We start from the raw sequence: 21,480 nt of genomic DNA on the forward strand, positions 1-21,480 counted from the left end.
GCAACTCATGACAAATACCACCATTTACTGAGTGCCTGCTGTGTACCAGGCATGGAGTCATGCCTTTTGTATGCATTCACAATAAATCTCTCAATAATCCAGGAAAGCAGAAGTATTTGTATTCTCCGTTTCATAGATTTATTTATTTATTTTCTGAGATGGAGTTTTGCTCTTGTTGCCCAGGCTAGAGTGCAACCTCCGCCTTTTGGTTTCAAGCGATTCTCCTGCCTCAGCCTCCCAAGTAGCTGGGATTACAGGTGCCTGCCACCACACCCAGCTAATTTCTTTGTATTTTTAGTAGAGACGGGGTTTCACCATGTTGTTCAGGCTGGTCTCGAACTGCTGACCTCGTGATCCACCCACCCTGGCCTCCCAAAGTGCTGGGATTACAGGTGTGAGCCACCGTGCCCAGCCCTCATTTCATAGATTTAAAGACTGAGGCTCATTAAGATGACCGTATGTACGTTGCCTAAGGCCACATAGCTAGAAAGTTGTAGAGCTGGGACTGGAAACATGTTCTGTCCCGTTTGAGAACCGGGACTCTATTCTTTCTAGGAATGGAGGGGGGCGACCCTAGAAGCTTTTGGTGCCAATGTGTACATTGCAGACACTATTAGCCACCTACTCAAACCCTGCCCTTATGGGCCAGTGGTTGGTTCCAGGCACTGTGGCAACCAGGAAGACTCCCAGATGTCTCCTGGAGAGGGCGCAGTATTACCCCCAGTTAAAAACCTCTGTTCTAGAGAACTCCAGAATTCTCTAGACTACGGCTGAGCCAGCCTTGCCTCCAGTGCCTTCAGACTTCTTGTTTGGGGCAATGAGCAAACGTTCCGAGTACCTGAAGCCAGGGCGGTCTCTCCTTGGCTGCACTTAGAATTACTCAGGGATCTTTATGACTCCTGATGTCCAGGCTGCAGCAATACCGAGACCATCAGAAACGGAAACTCCTTGGGTGGTTCCAGTGAGAGCCAAGTGTGAGAACCCGTGACTTCCAGGGCTTCTTCAACTTTAATGCCTCCACGGTCACCTGGCGGGCTTGTTAAAAATGCAGATTCTGGGCCAGGCAGGTGCTGCACGCCTCTAATCCCAGCTACCTGGGAGGCTGAGGTGGGAGGATCACTTGAGGCCAGAAGTAATTTGAGACCAGCCTGGGCAGCATAGCAAGACCTTGTCTCAAAAATAAAAAAAAATTTTTTCAGAGCGGATTCTGAGTCAGTTGCCCAGGATGAGGCCTGACACCCTGCACTTCTCTCTCTCTTTTTTTTTTTTTGAGACAGGGTCTCGCTTTGTCGCCCAGGCTGGGGTGCAGTGGTGTAATCTCGGGTCACTGCAGACTCTGCCTCCTGGTGACCCTGCACTTCTAACCAGCTCCAGGGGGATGCTGATGTGGTTGGTCTGAGGACAACAATCTGAGCTGCAAAGACTCAAGGCACAGGTCCTCCCCCATTCCAAGGGGGATTCTGGAATTTCAGAATCCAAGCGGGGATTCCAGGGCTGTGAAAACACAGATTCTGGGCCCGAGTTTCAGATTTGCTAGGCCTGAGGTAGGGCCACAGACTCTGCATTTCCAACATATCCCCAGGTGATGCTGATGCTGCTGCTTGGAGGACCACCCGTGAGAGCCTCTGGCTGTGGGTAAGAGAATTCCGCCCCCATGCCCACTCCGCACCATTTGTGGCCTGAAGGATCTTGGACCAGATGCAGCCTCCATCCCTCAGCTTTCCCACCCCCAAAGTGAAGGTGACAAAATACCAGTGCTGTATTCCGAAGGGTGTCGTCAGGGTTGCATTAAGTGGGGTGGTACTGATTGTGAACCTCTCTGCCTGGCGCTTGGCACAGCAGGGACACAGAATTGACAGCATCCATCCCGACGAGCTTCCCTTCCTCGGAGGCCCGAGGCTCACGGTACTCACCGCCGACGTTGTTCTTGTAGGTATTGTACATCTCCTTCACCCGCCGGTAGCGGAAGGCCAGCTTCCTCATCCAGTCCACGCCGCCGTGCACGCCAGAGCCCAGGCACAGGTTGGTTCCTGGGGCTGAACTGTGGAAGCCATCAGCGGAGAAGTTGTACGTGCTGCAGAGAGAGGAGGGGAGGGACGGTGTTAGTGCAGGGGGGTGCAGGGCGCCTTCACTGGGAGACCGCAGGCTCTGAGGGACCCACGGGTGGGCTTTCAGGTGTCCATGAGCCCCTCGAAATGCACAGGGTGCTGCGAGTGTACATTTGGGGGGCAGCAGGACCACAGCTTTCATTAGCTTCCCCAAGAAAAGCGGTGTCTTTTCCTCTTACTGGATCCACATCCGTTTGCCTTTTTTTTGTTTATTTTTTAATTTTTATTTTTTTGAGACAGGGTCTTGCTCTGTTGCCCAGGTTGGAGTGCAGTGGTATTATCACAGCTCATTGCAGCCGCAACCTCCCAGCTCAAGGGATCCTCCTACTCAGCCTTCTGAGGAGCTGGGACCGCAGGCGTGCACCACCACAGTTGGCTAACTTATTTTTATTTTTTGGAGAGATGGAGTCTCTCTATGTTGCCTGGGCTGGTCTTGAACTCCTGGGCTCAAGGGATCCTCCTGCCCTGGCTTCCCAAAGTACTGGGATTATAGGCATGCACCACCGCGCCTGGCCCCTTGTTTTGACTTTTAGAAAATTATTATTATTTTTTTATTTTGCGATGGAGTCTTGCTCTGTTGCCCAGGTTGGAGTGCAAAGGCATGATCTTGGCTCACTGCAACCTCCACCTCCCAGGTTCAAGTGATTCTCTTGCTTCAGTCTCCCCTTCCCAAGTAGGTGGGATTACAGGTGCCCTCCACCACATCCAGGTAATTTTTTTGTATTTTTAGTAGAGACAGGATTTCACCATGTTGTCCAGGCTGATCTCGCACTCCTGACCTCAAGTGATCCACCCGCCTCGGGCTCCCAAAGTGCTGGGATTATAGGTGTGAGTCACTGTGCCCAGCCATGGATTTATTCTTGAAAAAGTGAACACTGACCATTAACTCAGATGCTACCATGGGGAGATGTCTAGATGTTAAGAGATGGAGGCCCTTGGGGAGGGCAGGAACCAGTGACCAGGATGGACAAGGGATCTATCTGTTAAGAGCTTGGGTTCCAGAGCCAGGCTGCCCGGATTTGAATCCTGCCCTCCCTGCTGACCAGCCATGTGAGTTTGGGCCGACTGCTTAATCTTTCTATGCCTCACATTCCCCAGCTGTTAAATGAGGATGAAGATAAAACCATCTCTCTCATCTCTCCTAGGGTTACTGTGCACATGCAATGAGTTATCCCATGTAATGCATTTGGAATAGAGCATGGCACAAAACGAGGCATCTCTGAAGGCTGTTCTTACTGCTAACTGAAAAAGAAAAAAACAAAACAAGAGGCATTTCATGCTTGGGACCTAGGATATAGTAGGCACTCCCTAAATGTTTCTTGAATGAATAAGTGGAGAATTTGGTGTCTAAAGAAGAAAACACCCTTGGGCTGAGAATTCTCAAAGTGAGGTACCAAACAGCTCAGCATGAGACGGGGTTCAGAGGACTATTGCTCTGAATTCCAAGCCAGCTAGCTACACGGGAAATTTTATAGAAACACAACGATGCTGCTCATTGCCTTGAAAGGAAGACTGCTTCCCAACGATGACTTCATGGAAAGGACCAATTAACCTTGATCTGGGGTTTATTTATTCCATCAATTGAGAAGTCCTGGTGGGGCTGGAGCTTTGCTCCTTGCCAGTCCTGACTGCAGAAGGGATTTTCTGAATGGCTGATTAAAATGAAGCCGGCATCTGCCCGCCGATCACTTCCGATTGTGCCGGGCTTTGAAAGGACTTACAGGGCTCAGGAACAGAAACTTTGATTTCTGTTTTTGCAATAAGTTGGGAGAGACACCTTGGAAGCAGGTACTAAATAAAGTTACAACAACTGGTCCCATAACCAAAACATTATTTTGTCTAATAATATATCTGATGAGCCTAAAGCTCAATGTGGTAATTTTGGAGGAGCACAGATTAACTATGGTTCCGTTTTTATAAACTTTTCCCAGGGGCAGGCTTGGAACATTCCAGCCCACATTCCTCTGGAAGTTGTCTCTTTTTTTTTTTTTTTTTGAGATGAGTCTCGCTCTGTCCCCCAGGCTGGAGTGCAGTGGCACGATCTCAGCTCACTGCAACCTCTGACTCCTGGGTTCAAGCGATTCTCCTGCCTCAGCCTCCTGAGTAGCTGGGATCACAGGTGCTCGCCACCATGCCCGGCTAACTTTTGTATTTTTAGTAGACATGGGGTTTCACCATGTTGGCCAGGCTGGTCTCGAACTCCTGACCTCAGGTGATCCGTGTGCCTCGGCCTCCCAAAGTGCTGGGATTACAGGTGTGAGCCACTGTGCCCGGCCTGAAGCTGTCTCATATTGAGCAATGGGTTACCTGATTCCTGGAAGCCATGTCCTGGGAGTGTTTTCCCTAGAAACCAGACACACCACTTATTCATTTGAGAAGTGTTTTTTAAGTATTGGCTGTATCAATTGTTATATTAAAAATATATGCATGCTGGTCAGGTGTGGTGGCTCATGACTGTAACCTCAGAACTTCGGGAGGCTGAGGCAGGTAGATCACTTGAGGTTAGGGGTTCGAGACCAGCCTGGCCAACATGGTGAAACCTTGTCTCTACTAAAAATACAAAATAATTAGCTGGGTGTGGTGGTGCATGCCTGTAGTCCCAGCTACTTAGGAGGCTGAGTCAGGAGAATTGCTTGAGCCTGGGAGGTGGAGGTTGCAGTGAGCCGAGATCACACCACTGCACTCCAGCCTGGGTGACAAGAGTGAAAGTCAGCTTCAAAAAAAAAAAAAGAAAAAAGAAAAAAAAAAAATATATGTGTATGTATGCTAATGAATACAATCAAATATTCAGAGGCAGCTGCCTCCTTAGGAAGACTGCTGGAGGAGAAGTACGTGATACTCTGAGCTTGACTACTGAGAAAAAATTGGTTGTAACATCTCCGGACCCTCGATGGGAGGAGAGAAGCTGAAAGAAAGGGTATTTTCAACATTTTGAGCAGATCTTGGAAGAATATATACCAGACTCTTAATGGTGGTGATTTTGGGAGGTGAGGTCAGGTTAAGTGTGGGATTTTTTTCTATTATGCACGCATTACTTCAGTAAGCAGGAAAAAATAGCAATAGATGAGCAGTGTTTAGTGATTTGAGGTGATGAGCAAGAGACTGCAGGGTTGAGGGGTGAGGTTGTGATTTTTTAAACAAATTTTTACTCATTTATTTATTATAGTAGAGATGGGGGTCTCATTATGTTGCTCAGGCTGGTTTTGAACTCCTGAGCTCAAGTGATCCTCCTGCTAAGGCCTCCCAGAGTCCTGGGATTACAAATGTCAGTCACCACATCCGGCCAGTTGCGGTTTTTGAGTTTGAGACGCAAAAGTCCTAGTTCTGGCTGGAGGCAGGCACACCTTGTCCTTATAAGCAGCCCTCCTCTCCCATCCCATTTCCTAGTAGAAGGAGAACTTGATAATCAATCAATCAGTCAATGGGCATTTTTGACTCCCCAGATTCCCACCTTAAATCTTGGCCATTGTCATCTGATGAGACGTCGTCAACGTGGATCTGGTCACAATCCTATGGAAAATGTGACAAGAAGAGAAAGAGAGAGAGAGAGAGAGAACGTGCCTTGTTAATCTGATGTAGACTTTAAGGGCTGGCTTCATAAGCTGAGGGCTGGGATAAGCACTGCATTGGGAGTCATCAGGCTCGGGTTCTAGTCTGGGTTTGGCCACTCAAGGTTAGATGTCCTTAGGTTCAATCTCATCCTCTTTTTCTGTTTGGTTTCCTTATAAATGAGCAGGTTGACTGCAAGGAAAGTGACCATACAGTTACTCATCCAAACAGAGATAGTTTTGTAGTAAAGGGGGCTGGTATTATACTAGGGGGATAGGTGCAAACCAGGACTCCCCTAGATCCCCAGCTTCCCAGGTATGGCCAGACATACGGTCACCCTGGCCATATGGTGGACCTTCGTTGAAGGTGTTCCGTGTTCCCGCTGCTTGAAATGCTCTCCTGCCTTCACCTGCTTAGTGAATCCTGTGCTTTTCAAGTATTAGCTCCTGGAGGGACACCTGCTGTGGGCCATGATCTGTGATCATCATTTACTGAGCACTTACTATGTGCCAGGCACTATCCCCCGGGCTTGCCATTCAACAAACTCCAATGCCATGCTGTTTCCCATTCAGATTCCTTGGGGAAACACCTCTGTCTGTGGGACAAGACCATGGGGTGGAGGCCAGGCACGGCGGCTCACGCCTGTAATCCCAGCACTTTGGGAGGCTGAGGCAGGTGGATTGTTTGAGGCCAGGAGTTCGAGATCAGCCTGGCCAACATGGAGAAACCCTGCCTCTACTAAAAATACAAAAAATTAGCTGGGCATGGTGGCGCACATCTGTGGTCCCAGCTACTTGGGCGGCTGAGGCATGAGAATTGCTTGAACCTGGGAGGCAGGAGGCTGCAGTGAGCTGAGATCACACCACTGCACTCCAGCCTGGGCGACAGAGCGAGACTCTGTCTCAAAAAGAAAAAAAAAAAAAGTGAAAAAGCCGATTCTCCTCTCAGAGCCTCCAGAAGGAACGCCAGTGACACTGATAGGGACTCCTGACTTCCAGAACTGTAAGAGGACACAGGTGTGTTGTTTGAAGCCAGTAAGGGGTGGAAATTTGTTACAGCAGCCCTGGGGAACAAATACACCAACTTTTCAGATGAAGTGAATGCAGCTGGGTTTCTGGCACTTTGCAGCCAAGAGTCATGAGGGATCCACGTCCCAAGTGGAGCCTACACGATGTACAGCTGCCAACTCCGCCTGCATCATGAAGTGCACTCATGATATCCTGATGGGGCAAATATATCATGAGTGCACTTCATGATGCCGGCAGAGTGATATGATATGTTGATGGGGTAAAAAGTGTGCGGGGGTACCAGCCCCTGCAGTACTGGTTCAGGGTGCAGGCTCTGGAATCTGATCGCCTGGGCCTGGATCCTGGATCCAACCACTTCCCAGTGTGTGACCTTGAGCGAGGGGCATGACCCTCGTGAACCCCAGAGGCCTGGACCTGATAACTGAACCCACTTCCAGATGAGGTGAGGAGAAGTGAGACGCTGCATGAGAGCACTGAGAACAGTGTCGGGTGCACAGTGGGCACGGCACACGTTAGTTTCTACCACTGTGTTAAGATCTTACACATTTTCCCACATTTTAGTTGCAAGGTGATTTCTGGAGGCAGCTGCCTCCTTACAAAGGCTGCTGGAGGAGGAGAAGCACGTGGGACTCTTGAGCTTGACTACTGAGAAAAAATTGATTGCAACATCTCTGGACCCTTGATGGGAGTAGAGACGCTGGAAGAAAGGGTACTTTCAACGTTTTGAACAGATCTCTTTTTAGACAACTGCACAAGCAAAAAGCTTTTTTTCTTTTTTTTTTGAGACAGAGTCTCGCTCTGTCACCCAGGTTGGAGTGCAGTGGCACAATCAGCTCACTGCTACCACCTCCCAGGTTTAGGTGATTCTCAAGCCTCAGCCTCTCGAGTAGCTGGGACTACCGGTGTGTGCCACCACGCCTAGCTAATTTAGGAGAGAGGAGGTTTTGCTATGTTGGCCAGGCTGGTCTCAAACGCCTGGCCTCAAGAGATCCTCTAGTCTTGGCCTCCCAAAGTGCTAAGATTACAGGTGCGCCTGGCCAAAAGCCTTGAATTTATCTTTGAGAATATAAGCTTTGCAGGGGGATGGTGGGAAACCCCTGCCTCATTCATTTTTTTTCTTTCTTTAAAAAATAGAGATGTTGCCCAGGCTGGTCTTGAACTTCCGGGCTCAAGTGATCTCCCTGCTGTGGCCTCCCAAAGTGCTAGGATTATAGGCCTCCTCATTAATTTTTTAAAGATACATAAGGTAGTCTTATTGTTATGGTGATGTTTAGGGAGGCAAGGGAGGGGTCAGTGGCATCTGGGGCAGCCCGGGTTGCCTCGTGGGGAGCTGGCCTGGAATCTAAGAGAGGGGTTGGCAAGAGGGTAATGTGGCTGCTGGTCCCTCTTCGGCCCCTTGAATGGGTTTCAGATTAGAAAGGGTTGTGCTGGAAGGTGAGGCTTGTTTCCAGAGTCCTTGACACACATGGGCCCAGGCACAGCAACTTTGTGGCAGACAAAGTGTGACTGCCATTCTCACCTCTGCATAGGACCCTGCATCTCTGTGGCCCACGGGCAGCACCCTGGGTTTGGACAGTGGTGTGCTCTTTAGGCCTGGAGACCAATGGCAGCAGGGAAGTCCCCCCAGGTGGCTTCCTAGGGGTCAGCTCTGGGCAAATGGGAGTAAGCAGATGGCCAAGAACACGGTGGATGCTAAAGGGTGACCCTGAATGAGAAACTCTTTGGGAAGTGGGGGACTGGAAGGACACTGAGTGAGCACTCTTGGGCCAGCAGACATCTGGTTACACCTAAGCTTTTACTGCTCATTATTTCGTATTTCCTTTCTTTCCATTTACCCAGGACTCTGATCAATGCTTGGTGGTCTCAGGTATAATTTATCTACTCTCCCCAAGAAGGAGTGATCTTTTCTGCAGTAGTCAAGCATGATGATACTCTACACCGAGACGGGTGGATCACGAGGTCAGGAGATCGAGACCATCCTGGCTAACACGGTGAAACCCCGTCTCTACTAAGAAATACAAAAAATAGCCGGGCGAGGTGGCGGGCGCCTGTAGTCCCAGCTACTCGGGAGGCTGAGGCCGGAGAATGGCGTGAACCCAGGAGGCGGAGCTTGCAGTGAGCTGAGATCCGGCCACTGCACTCTAGCCTGGGCTACAGAGCCAGACTCCATCTCAAAAAAAAAAAAAAAAAAAAAAAAAGAAAGAATCTAGAGCCATGTTTTCTAATATGGTAGCAATTAGCTGCCTGTAGCTATTTACAGTTACATTGAAATTCAGTAAAGTTAAATAACATTAAAGATTCAGTTCTTTAGTCCTATTTCAAGTGCTCAAGACCTACATGTAGCCAGTGGTTACTGTATGAACGGTGCAGATATTTTATCATCGCAGAAATCTCTATTGGACAGCGCTGCTCTAGACGGGTGAGGGAGCCAGACTGGCAGCTTCTCTACTGTGTTGATAAGTTCAGTTAGGCAAGAGCCTGCAAACTGGCCTGGAGACATATCTACTTAGCCCATCGCATGCTTAAATTTTTTTGAAGCAAAGGGCAATATGTAAACTTGGGGGATATCCTCTCTCTTTTCTCTCTGCCTCCTCTTCCCTTTCTCTTCTTGTTCTTGCTCTCTCTCCAGATTTTCAGCTACCTCCTTCAGCCAGGGCATCCATTTACAGTTTCCCACCATCTCTACTGGGCTTGCTTCAGTTTACATTACCTGGATCCTTGGCCCCCGTAGGCATGTGAGTCTGAGACCTCTGACCCATGACCATATAAATGGATGGCCTAGGACGAGCAATCCTCACATGTGAAGGAAAATGGGATTTTAAAGGCAACCGTTGACTTTACAGACCCAGGCGCAGAGGAAACAAAATGAACAGATACCCCCAGTTCACTGCTTTGCCTGAAATTGGAAAAACGCCCCGTCTGCCCCCCAGGCCTTCCCTTAAGCTCTGGAACCACTCCTGGGGTCACCCGGGCTCCGGCCCCTGGGCAGGGTTCCATGCGCTGTCTTTGATGTCAGGGGAAAGGCATTTGGGGAGGCTCTGTTTTTCTCATTTGGAAGGGGATTGTTGGGGGCGCTAAAGTGTGACAACAGTAGCGATCACATTTCGGTCTTAATAAAATACCGTGACGCTCAGCTAGACGCTACCTCATACTCCACCAGCTGACCTGGATCAAGTTACCCCTTGAGCCAGCTCAGAGGGGAGCTGGACTGCGCAGAGGCCATGAGGATGGGGGAGCCTCCGGGGAAGAGAATCCCACCACCCTCAGTGCTGCCATCCCTCTCCTAGGTATGAGGGTGGGGGGACTGTAAGTCAGAGGGGAGACTTGTCCACACGAACTGCAGGGTGCTTCTGGTCTCTTCCAGCTCAAAGTGTGAGTATCTTGTAGGGGTCTGAATGGGATCTGCTGGCAGAGATGGTGGAAGGGTTCCCATAGCGTTGACACAGGTGAGGTGCAGTGGGGCTGAGGACCGGGCCCTGGTGCAATCCCTGTCTCGAGGGAGTTTTACTTTCTGACCCAGAGTAACACCTGCAAAAAGCCTTGTATAAAAATGTCCATCATCCTGGTGAGAAACTGGAAAACACCTAAACTTCCCTTGATGAGGTCGTAGCTAAAGAAAATGTGGTATATCCATTCAGTGGAATCCTACCCAGCAGTGCAGATGGAGGTGGGTTTTTTTTTTTTGTTTTTTTTTTTTGAGACAGAATTTCGCTCTTGTTGCCCAGGCTGGAGTGCAATGGCACAATCTCGGCTCACTGCAACCTCCACCTCCCAGGTTCAAGCAGTTCTCCTGCTTCAGCCTCCCGAGTAGCTGGGATTACAGGTGCGCACCACCACACCCAGCTAATTTTGTATTTTTAGTAGAGATGGGGTTTCTCCACGTTGGTCAGGCTGGTCTTGAACTCCCGACCTCAGGTGATCCACCCACCTCGGCCTCCCAAAGTGCAGGGATTACAGGTGTGAGCCACTGCCCCGGCCAAGGAGGTAAAGTTTTATGCTGGCACATGGAAATGGTTCCAAGACATCCTAGAGTGTGAAAAACGCAGGCTAAAGAATCATACATCCAGCCAGGCGCGGTGGCTCACATCTGGAATCCCAGCACTTTGGGAGGCTAAGGTGGGCAGATAACTTGAGGTCAGGAGTTGGAGACCAGTCTGGCCAACACAGTGAAACCCTGTCTCTATTAAAAATACAAAAAGTTAGCCGGGCATGGTGGCGTACACCTGTAATCCCAGCTACTTGGGAGGCTGAGACAGGAGGATCGCTTGAGTCCAGGAGGTGGAGGTTACAGTGAGCCGAGATTGTACCACTGCACTCCAGCCTGGGTAACAGAGGAAGACTCTGTTTAAATAATAAAAAAAAAAAAGAGTGATACACCCAGTATGATGCCATGTATATATTTATAAAATCCCATTAAAACGTGAGATTTTTATACAGAGTTAGGAGAGTATATAACTAGAAAAAGAAAGATCTGGAAACCCATACATCTGGCTGGAAGCAACAGTTTCATATGGGAAGTCACTGGGATTGGGCTGGTGGTTAAAGGAGGGTTTAGCTTATTGAAATACTTTCATTAAAAAAAAATGAGGGCCAGGTGTGGTGGCTCATGCCTGTAATCCTAGCACTTTGGGAGGCCAAGGGTGGATCTCCTGAACCCAAGAGTTTGAGACCAGCCTGGACAACATGGTGAGACTCTGTTTCTACCAAAAATACAAAAATTAGCCAGGTGTGGTGACATGTACCTGTAGTTGTAGCTACTTGGGAGGCTGAGGTGGGAGGATCACCTGAGCCTGGGGAGGTCAAGGCTGGAGTGAGTTGTGATCACACCGCTGCACTCCAGCCTGGGTGAGAGGGTGAGGCTGTGTCACAAAAAAAAAAAAAAAAAAAAAAAAAAGGATAATGTGTGTATGTATTGCTTTTGAAAAATAATTACAAATATCTCACTGAGATAGAGACAAAAATCTCTATCATCGGACAGAAACGAGTATTGGACTAGGGATAGAAACCAGTATTTATTTAAAGCTTTCAATGTGCCAGGGACTATGGCCAGCACTTTCTATATATGTAGTGGGTAACTAGGAGAAAATGAGGCAGAGAGGAGTGTGGGAACATGCCTGTTATGGGTTGAACTGTGTCCCCAGCAAGATGTTGAATGTGACCTTATTTGGAAATAGCGTCTTTGCAGATGATCACATTAAGATGAGGACCTTCGAGTGGGCCTTCATCCAATATGTCTGTGTCCTTATAAAGGGGGTATTTGGATGCAGAGACAGACAGAGGAAGAATGACAGGTGATGATGAGGACAGAGACTGGGTGACATGTTCTCTATGAGTCAGAGGACGTCTGAGACCACCAGGAGTTAGGAGAGAGGCAAGGAACAGATTCTCCCTCGCAGGCCTCAGAAGGAACAAACCTTGATCTTGGACTTCTCATCTCATGAACTGTGGGATGGTAAGTTTCTCCTGTTTAAGGCATCCAGTCTGTGGGACTTCGTAATGGCAGCCCAAGCAAACTCAGATGTGCCCCAGGCGAGGGGAAGAGGAGCCAGCACCTGGACCCATCTGCTTTCAGAGCCTGTGCTCAAGATCTGTCTATCCCAAGACTATAAAAACACCTACTATGGACCCAGCACCGCATCAGACAATGATGGGTCAAGAGAAGGGAAGCTTCTTTCTTCTCCGAGAAAACATCCAGTGTCAGGGGATGGGAGAGGAGGCCCTGGGGACCCTGGGATGGGGAACCATGGTGACTTCCGTGGAGGCTTCAGCAGTGGCATCTGGGGCCGGGGTCATAGCCGTGGACAGGGCCTGGGCCAAAGCTGAGGAGCTTGCGGAGGCAAGACCAAGGACAAGGAGTGGACGTCCACCCCCAGGCTGGGCCGCCTGGTCAAGGACATGAAGATCAAGTTCCTGGAGGAGATCTATCTCTTCTTCCTGGCCATCAAAGAGTTTGAGATCATTGACTTTTTCCTGGAGGCCTCGCTCAAGGATGAGGTTTTGAAAATCATGGCAGTGCAAAAGCAGACCCACGCCGGCCAGCGCACCAGGTTCAAGGGATTTATTGCCATTGGTGACTACTACAATAGCATGTTGTTCTGGATGTTAAGTGCTCCAAAGAGGTGGCCACCGCCATCCATGGGCCATCATCCTGGCTTAGCTCTCCATTGTCCCCATGCGCAGAGGCTACTGGGGGAGCAAGATCAGCAAGCCCCACACCGTCCCCTGTAAGGTGACAGGCCGCCGTGGCTCTGTGCTAGTGCGCTTCATCCCTGCACCCAGGGGCACTGGCATCGTCTCGGCCCCCATGCCCAAGAAGCTGCTGCTGATGGCTGCTATCTATGACTGCTACGCCTCAGCCAGGGGCTGCAGTGCCACCCTGGGAAACTTCGCCAAGGCCACCTTTGACGCTGTCTCTAAGACCTACAGCTACCTGACCCCAACCTCTGGAAGGAGGCTGTATTCACCAAGTCTCCCTAGAATTCAGGAATTCAGGTCAGGAATTCACTGACCACCTTGTCAAGATCCCACCAGAGTCCCTGCAGAGGACCCAGGCTCCAGCTGTGGCTACAACATAGGGTTTTTATACAAGAAAAATAAAGTGAATTAAGCTTAAAAAAAAAAAAGAGAGAGAGGGGAGGCTTCAAGGATGAAATCTGGTTCTTGCCCTCATGGTGCTATCATGCCACTGGAAAAGACAAGGCAAAGAGGCACGAAATACCAAATTGCTGATTCAAGATGTGTACACACTGATCACCTTCTATGTGCCCAACACTGGCCTGGGCACTGCATGTGTCTTGGAGTTGTCCCCATCTCCTCTGACATCCTGCCACCCATTCATCACCAAATCCTGTTGGCTTTCCCTTTGACATATAGCCACAATATGACCATTCTCACCTCCTCCACTGGTCCAAACCATCATCATCTCCCACCTAGATCAGAGGTTAGTAAGCTATAACCAGGGGCCAATCTGGCCTGTCGCCTGTTTGTGTAAATAAAGTTTTATTAGAACACATCTGTGTTCATGCATTTACATCCTGTCTGCTACCGCTTTTGTGCTACTGCAGAAGAACTGAATAGCTGAGACAGGTCCAGTATGACGTGCAAAGCCAAAAATATTTACTATCTGGCCCTTTACAGAAGTTTATTGACCCCTGGCGTACACCTACAGTCACCTCCTCACTCTTCCTGCTCCTATCCTTATCTACCCACTATCCTCCCAGCCCTAGTCTCCATCCAGCAGCCAGAGGCATCCTGTTCAACCGTAAGTCAGATCACGTCCCGCTCCTGCTCAAATCCCCACAATGGATCCCACCTCCCTCCAACTAAAACCACAGTCCTCACAATGAACCCTGGCTCCATGTGGTCTGCCCACTCTCAGGTTCATCGCCTCCCTGATCTCATCTCCTACCCTCTCCTTACCACACTGCCCACACAGTGGCCTCCTGCAGCTCACTGCAGCCTCCGCCTCCCCGGTCAGTGATTCTCCTGCCTCAGCCTCCCGAGTAGCTGGGATTACAGGCATGCGCCACCACGCCTGGCTAATTTTTGTATTTTTAGTAGAGACAGGGTTTCACCATGTTGGCCAGGCTGGTCTCGAACTCCTGACCACAAGTGATCCGCCCACCTCGGCCTCCCAAAGTGCTGGGATTCCAGGCATGAGCCACCGTGGCCGGCCTGGAATAGTTTTAGATTGACAGAAAAGTTGCAAAGATAGTACAGAGAGTTCTCATACACCCCACAACCACTTTCTCCTTTTGTTAACATCTTCCTTTAGTATGCTGCATTTGTCAAAACTAATAAGCAGATAGTGCGAACTACTGTCAATTACTTATTCAGATTTTTAAGGCCTTCCCACTACTGTTCTTTCACTGTTCCAGGATCCGAAGGTGGATACCACATGACACTTAGTCGTCCCGTCTTCTTAGGCTTCTCTGAGCTGTGCCAGTTTCTCAGGCTTTCCTTGCTTTTGAGGACAGCGTGAAGGAGAACTGGTCAGGTATTTTGTAAAATGTTTGTCAACTGGGATTTTTCTGATGTTTTCCTCATGATTACACTGGGTTCCTGGGTTTTGGGAAGGTCACAGACGTAGAGTGCCATTCTCTTCACATCACATCAAGGGTCAATATTATCAACATGACTAATCACTGTTGATGTTGACCTTGATCACCTGGCTCAGGTGGTCTTCATTAGGGTTCTCCACTCCGAAGTTACTATTCCCCCCGTCTATGTTGTACTCTTTGGAAAGAAGTCACTAGATGTGGCTCACACTACGGGTGTGGTATCTACAAAAGTTACCTGGAATTTTTCCGCATGGGAGATTTGTCCTATTCTCTCCACTTCTTTATTTATGCCATCGTTTATCTACATCAGCATAGACTCATACACACTTATTTTACACTTTGGGTTAGAATCTGATTATTACATTATTTATTTTATTATTCCAGCTTTTATTTTATTTTGCTCTTCTTTTTATTTTATTGTTCCAGATTTGGCCATTGGGATCCGATAGAACATTGTTTATTTTATTACTCCAGGTTTTATTTTATTTCGTTGTTCTTTTTATTTTATTTTTCTGGATTTGGCCATTGGGAACTCTTTCAACCGGATCCTGTGTTCCTCCGGCATAACTCATCACTTTGGGTTTTTCTGAGCAATTCCTTACTTTATGGTGCTAAAAGATGCTCCAGGATAATCATATAGTTCTTGGCCCAGCCCTAGAATCAGCCATGTCTCCATGGAGCTCTGGTTCCTTTTTCTTGCAGTATGGCATTAGAAACTATTATCTGAGTATCCTCATTGCTACAAGGGTGTCATTGCTTCGGGGCTCAGGTAACACAGCAAAGTCTTCAGTTTCCTTTTTTCTTTTTTTTGAGATAGAGTTTCACTCTTGTCGCCCAGGCTGGAATGCAGTGGGGTGATCTCGGCTCACTGCAGCTTCTGTCGCCCGGGTTCAAGCAATTCTCCTGCCTCAGTCTCCCAAGTAGCGGGCATTACAGGTGCCTGCCACCACACCTGGCTAATTTTTTGTATTTTTAGTAGAGATGGGGTTTCATCATGTTAGCCAGGCTGGTCTCAAACTCCTGACCTCAGGTAATCCGCCCGCCTGGGCCTTCCAAAGTGCTGGGATTACAGGTGTGAGCCACCGCATCCAGTCAGTCTTCAGTGTGTTTTTTTTTTTTTAAATTATAAAATATGGCTATTCCATCTGCTTGCAGGTGCGTTATGAGGCAAGGGGCAGGTGCCAAATAAATGATACAAATTATAGTCCAGACCCCTCTTTTCACCAGTGTGGAAACTACAGCTCAGACAGGATCTGCAGAAAACTTCTGTAAAGAGTCACAGGGCACAGGGCCGGGCGCGGTGGCTCACGCCTGTAATCCCAGCACTTTGGGAGGCCGAGGCGGTGGATCACGAAGTCAGAAGATCGAGACCATCCTGGCTAACAAGGTGAAACCCCGTCTCTACTAAAAATACAAAAAATGAGTTGGGCGTGGTGGTGGGCGCCTGTAGTCCCAGCTACTCGGGAGGCTGAGGCAGGAGAATGGCGTGAACCCAGGAGGTGGAGCTTGCAGTGAGCTGAGATTGCGCCACTGCACTCCAACCTGGGAGACAGAGCAAGACTCGGTCTCAAAAAAAAAAAAAAAAAAAAAAAAGTCACGGGGCATGGATGAAGGTATCTGCTGGGATTGCAGGGGCCTTCCAACTTCAGCAGCGATGACCGCAATTTGTTCATTTGTCACATGCTCTATAACTCCAGTGTCAGCTTTAGGGTGATGTTAGTCTTATAAAATGCGTGGGAGAGCATCCCATCTTTTTCTTTGCTCTGTAGTTTGTGCTGGATGAGATTTATCCTTTCCTTGAAGGTTTGTTGGAATTCTTGTTTAAAACCAGCAGGACCTGGTGCCTTTTTTGGAGGGGGGGCACCAAAAACGCACTTCCTCTTTAATGATTTAACAGATTTTCATGATCTTTGGTTTGTTTTATTTATTTTTTATTTCCACTTGGGCTAATTTCAGTAATTTGTGTCTTCTTGAAAAGTGTCAATCTGACCTAGATTTTCAAATTCATTGGTAAAACAGCGTACCTGGCATTCTTGTAATTAAAAGAAACGACCTCCCCTGAATTTTAGTAAGTCCACCCTTTCATTCTGGATGTTGTTTATTGATCTCTCTCTTTTCCCCTTTGATTAAGTTTGCTAAACCCTTATTTTAATGGTCTTTCCAATTATTCTTATGAATTGTACTGTTTTTCTAACAAATGTCATTTAGGACTGTAAATGCCTATCTGGGCCACCCTTCTGCATCCCACAGGTATGATATTTAGTAATATTTTTGTTTTTTTTTTTGAGATGGAGTCTTGCTCTGTCATCCAGGCTGGAGTGCAGTTGTGCAATCTCAGCTCACTGCAACCTCCGCCTCCTGGGTTCAAGCGATTGTTCTGCCTCAGCCTCCTGAGTAGCTGGGACTACAGCGTGCACCACCATGCCTGGCTAATTTTTGTATTTTTAGTAAAGATGAGGTTTCACCATCTTGGCCAGTCTGGTCCCAAACTCCTGACCTCAAGTGATCCGCCCACCTCAGCCTCCCGAAGTGCTGGGATTACAGGCCTGAGCCACCATCCCCAGCCGATACTTAGTATTATTGTTGCACGTTGCTGATCAGTAAACTCAGTGACAAATACTTATCAAAACCTGTTCTGATTAAGCTGGTAATGGCTGGGGTTTCTCAAACTCTCCTGCTGTGGTTTGATCCCATTACTTTTTGTCGTTGGCTGCTTGGAGACATGAATGTGAAAATCGTTGACAAATTTGTGTTAGAAAAATGACTCTTGTGAGGGCCCCGATGAACTCCCTGGCTGCTCCTTCTCCTCTGAGGCAGGTATATTTTTTAAGTGAGGCTGCTTAATGCTGCCTCCAGACTAGCCAGAGAGGCGTCTACTCCCTGGGAGGGAAACCTTGGCCACATCTCTTGTGCTATCTAAGTGTTTAACTTATCTTAAGAGCGCTAAAGAGGCTATGGCCTGAATTGTATTAATGACCAGCTGGGCAGGATGCTTTGGAGAGAGTTCAGTGCTAACACAGTGACATATTATTTTCCTGATAGCTCCTAAAGACCATAAATCACACGTTTAGCAACCAGGCCCACGTGTCAGGCAAGCAGCCATGGCTGCCCTGATTTCAGCCACTCCTGAGCCTCTCTGGCATGGTCTTTCCTAAAGCCCTGGCTGCATCTTGAAATGCTCTCCTTCCAGCCTGCCCGAATGCCTGGCCATTCCTGCGTCGGGCTAGGGATACCTTTTGCCAAAGATCTTTAGGGTCACCTTGTTTCTCCTGAAAGGCTCTTTCCTTATTTTTTTACTTTTTGAGATGGAGTCTTGCTCTGTTGTCCAGGCTGGAGTGCAGTGGTGCTATCTTGGCTCACTGCAACCTCTGTCTCCCAGGCTCAGGCAATTCTCCTGCCTTAGCCTCCTGAGTAGCTGGGACAACAGGCATGCACCACCATGCCCAGCTAATATTTTTGTGTGTGTGTATGTGTGTGTTTTTTTTTAGTAGAGACGGGATTTTGCCACGTTGGCTGGGCTGGTCTTGAACTTCTGACCTCAAGTGATCTGCCCACCTCAGCCTCCCAAAGTGCTGGGATTACAGGAATGAGCCACCATGCCTGGCCCCCTGAAAGACTCTTTTCTTCCATCCATTCAGTTGATCCATGTTCTCCACTTCCTAGTTCATCTCAAATTCTATTCTCTATGAAAGATAAACATCCTAGCAGAGAAGTCAGCTTAGCCTGGGATCAGATCTCCACATTCTTCTTACTAGCTCTGTGACCCTGGGAAAGGGACCTTTCTGGACCTCAGTTTCCTCATCTGTAAAATGGAGATTTAAAAAACCATCTCCTTTGCAGGGCTGCTGCGAGGATGCAGTGAGATGATTCATGTGCAACACCTGGTGCAAAAGAAGAGCTTGCTATGTGTCAGCTGTCGGGCAAGTGAACCTGTCTGTGCCTCAGTTTCCCCATCTCTAACATGGGGATGCGTAACAGTACCTGCCTTCTGTGGTTGTAAGGGTTAATGAACGGGTACAGACAAGCCCTTCAGTCCCTGCCAGGCACACAGTCGCATGCAGGACACACTAGCTCCCGTCGGGATTGTGCTTGTTACTCCCACACGTGCCCTGACTCAGCTCCAACCAGGTCATCACCCCTTGTCCATGCAGGCCACGTCCTTTCTAGAAGTGCATTCAGATCCCTTGCACATTGCTTTGATCACCTCCAGGCAATGCATCCCCTCAGTGGGGAGCGAAGGATGCTGCCGTGTTTGTGTGGTTGCTTGTCATTGTTTGTGTGAGTTTTACTCTGCATAAGATGCCGTGCACTCTTGTAGCGGAGGAATCTAAGAATTTGATTTTTCATCTTACAAAGACATGAAAAATCTTGGCCAGGCGCGGTGGCTCACGCCTGTAATCCCAGCACTTTGGGAGGCTGAAGTGGGTGGATCACTTGAGGTCGGGAGTTTGAGACCAGCTTGGCCAGCATGGTGAAACCCTGTCTCTACTAAAAATACAAAAATTAGCCAGGTGTGGTGGCTTTAGGAGCTATCAGCTGGTGGTCCCAGCTACTCAGGGGGCTGAGGCATGAGAATCGCTTGAACCTGGGAGGTGGAGATTGCAGTGAGCTGAGATCGCAGCACTGCACTCCAGCCTGAGAGATACAGCGAGACTCCATCTCAAAACACACACACATACATACACACGCACAAAACAAAATACACAAAAGCAAAATCAGAAAAACCCAAGGAGATGAAAAATATTTGTCTTCTCCATAAACACTGGGACTTTCTCCTCCTCTTGGTGTCAGATCTTGGCGTTCCACCACCACACTTCTCAGTGACTCCAGCCTCCCTTGCACTTTCTTTTCTTCCTTTGAGTCCACTGTCTGCGGCACTGCACGAGCTCCTAGATTCTTACTGGGAATCCTTTTTCTCAAACCAGACGTACATCCCTGTCCCTGGCAGAGGCAGCACAGCACCATGGATAAGGGCAGGGTCTCTGGAGCCAGGCCACCTGTGTCTGAATATTGCCACTGCCAACCATGTGACTTGGGCTGTTCATTTAGCCACTCTCTGCCTCACTTTCCCCATTTGTAAAATGGGTGTTATGAACTGAATGTTTGTGTCTCCTCCCAAAATTCATATGTTGAAAATCTAACCTCCCTATGTGGCTGTATTTGGAGGTAGGGCCTCTAAGGAAGTAATTAAGGTTAAGTGAGGTCACAGGGTGGGGTCCTAAGCCCATGGAATTGGTGTCCTTGTTAGAGGAGACACCAGACAGCTGTTTCTCTCTGGCTCTCTCTCCATGTACATGCACTGAGGAAAGGCCGGGTGAAGACGCAGCAAGAAGGCAGCCATCTGCAAGCCAAGAAGAGGGCCCTCACCAGAAACCAACTTTGCCAGCACCTGGATCATGGACTTCCAGCCTGCAGAACTGTGAGAAAGAAAATTTCTGTCGTGTAAGCCACCCGCTCCGTGGTATTTTATTATGACAGACTGAGCAGACTAGTATAATGGGGATAGTAAGAGGATTAAATGAAGTAAAACATACAAGCCAACTAGAATGGTGCTTGGTATGTAGTGAGTGCTCAGTAAATGTCAGTTATTATTGAGATTTGGTTCAGAGGAAGAAGTAGAAAGTCGGCCAAGTTAAATACCTCCTTCAAGGTCTGAGAGCTCAGAAGAATCGGGGTCAGAATTGGAACTTAGGTCCTCTGACCCCAAATAGCATCCCACTCCTTCCACGGTGCCAGGCCTCTCAGTGGATGGCACTCACTCGGGTAGAGCAGCACTCCTTCATGTCACACCTTCACGGATTTAGCCATAGAGGAGTCCCCGCTTTCACTAACTTCTCAGTTTTTTTTTTTTTTTTTCTGAGATAGACTCTTGCTCTGTCACCCAGGCTGGAGTGCAATGGCGTGATCACAGCTAGCTCACTGCAGCTTCAACCTCCTAGGCTCAATCGATCCTCTACCTCAGCCTCCTGAGTAGCTGGGACTATAGGCACTCATCACCATGCCCGGCTAATTCTTTTTTTTTTTTTTTTTTTTGTATTTTTTGAAGATACAGGGTTTCGTCATGTTGCCCAGGCTGGTCTCAAACTCCTGGGCTCAAGTGATCCTCCTACCTCAGCCTCCCAAAGTGCTGGGATTACAGGCATGAGCCACTGCGCTTGGCCTCCTCATTTATCTTTACACTGATGCTCCTGCACAAACCTATGCTTCATCCTAAGCATCATTACCTATGACATCACTGGTTTGATGCACTGGTCATTTTTCCGGGAAAACAAGAGTAAGAAAAAACAATACATTTAACAAAGTGGTTTTTTATTTTGTTTGTTTTGTATTTTAATTAAGAGCAAACCACATGAAACCTGGAACGGGCTGTGCACAAGGCATCCATAAATACTGCTCAGCTGACTGACATCTCTCAGGGACTCAGTGTGGTGGGCATTTGGGTGGGACAATTCCACTTCATACAAGACTGTCCAGCATATTGGTTTCAGTGGTATTGCCGGCCCTGCCTCTGAAAGCAAACAGTTCTCTCCCTTCATGTGACAACCAACTACCCCAACCCCCAATTTCTTTTTTTCTTTTTTTTTTGAGACAGAGTGTCAACTCTGTTACCCAGGCTGAAGTGAAGTGGTGCGATGTTGGCTCAATGCAACCTCTGCCTCCCGCCCACCCCCAGTTTCTTTCTTTTCTTTTCTTTTCTTTTTTTTTTTTTTTTGAGACAGAGTCTTACTCCATCAC

The 21,480-nt window shown here is 48.3% G+C and overlaps 1 protein-coding gene across 2 annotated transcripts in view; it reads right to left on the reverse strand.

The window, feature by feature from the left end:
- Positions 1-21,480, reverse strand: part of EYA2 (EYA transcriptional coactivator and phosphatase 2) — a 309,580-nt gene that overhangs the window by 14,616 nt on the left and 273,484 nt on the right. For both annotated transcript variants that reach the window (XM_025400344.1, XM_025400343.1), the window contains exons 11-12: positions 5,560-5,618; positions 1,914-2,074 (exon numbers count right to left, since the gene is read on the reverse strand). In XM_025400344.1, coding sequence (XP_025256129.1) covers positions 1,914-2,074; positions 5,560-5,618 — 220 coding nt within the window. The remainder of the gene's footprint in view (positions 1-1,913; positions 2,075-5,559; positions 5,619-21,480) is intronic.

Source organism: Theropithecus gelada, chromosome 10 (assembly GCF_003255815.1).
Source record: "Theropithecus gelada isolate Dixy chromosome 10, Tgel_1.0, whole genome shotgun sequence".
Classification (NCBI taxonomy): domain Eukaryota; kingdom Metazoa; phylum Chordata; class Mammalia; order Primates; family Cercopithecidae; genus Theropithecus; species Theropithecus gelada.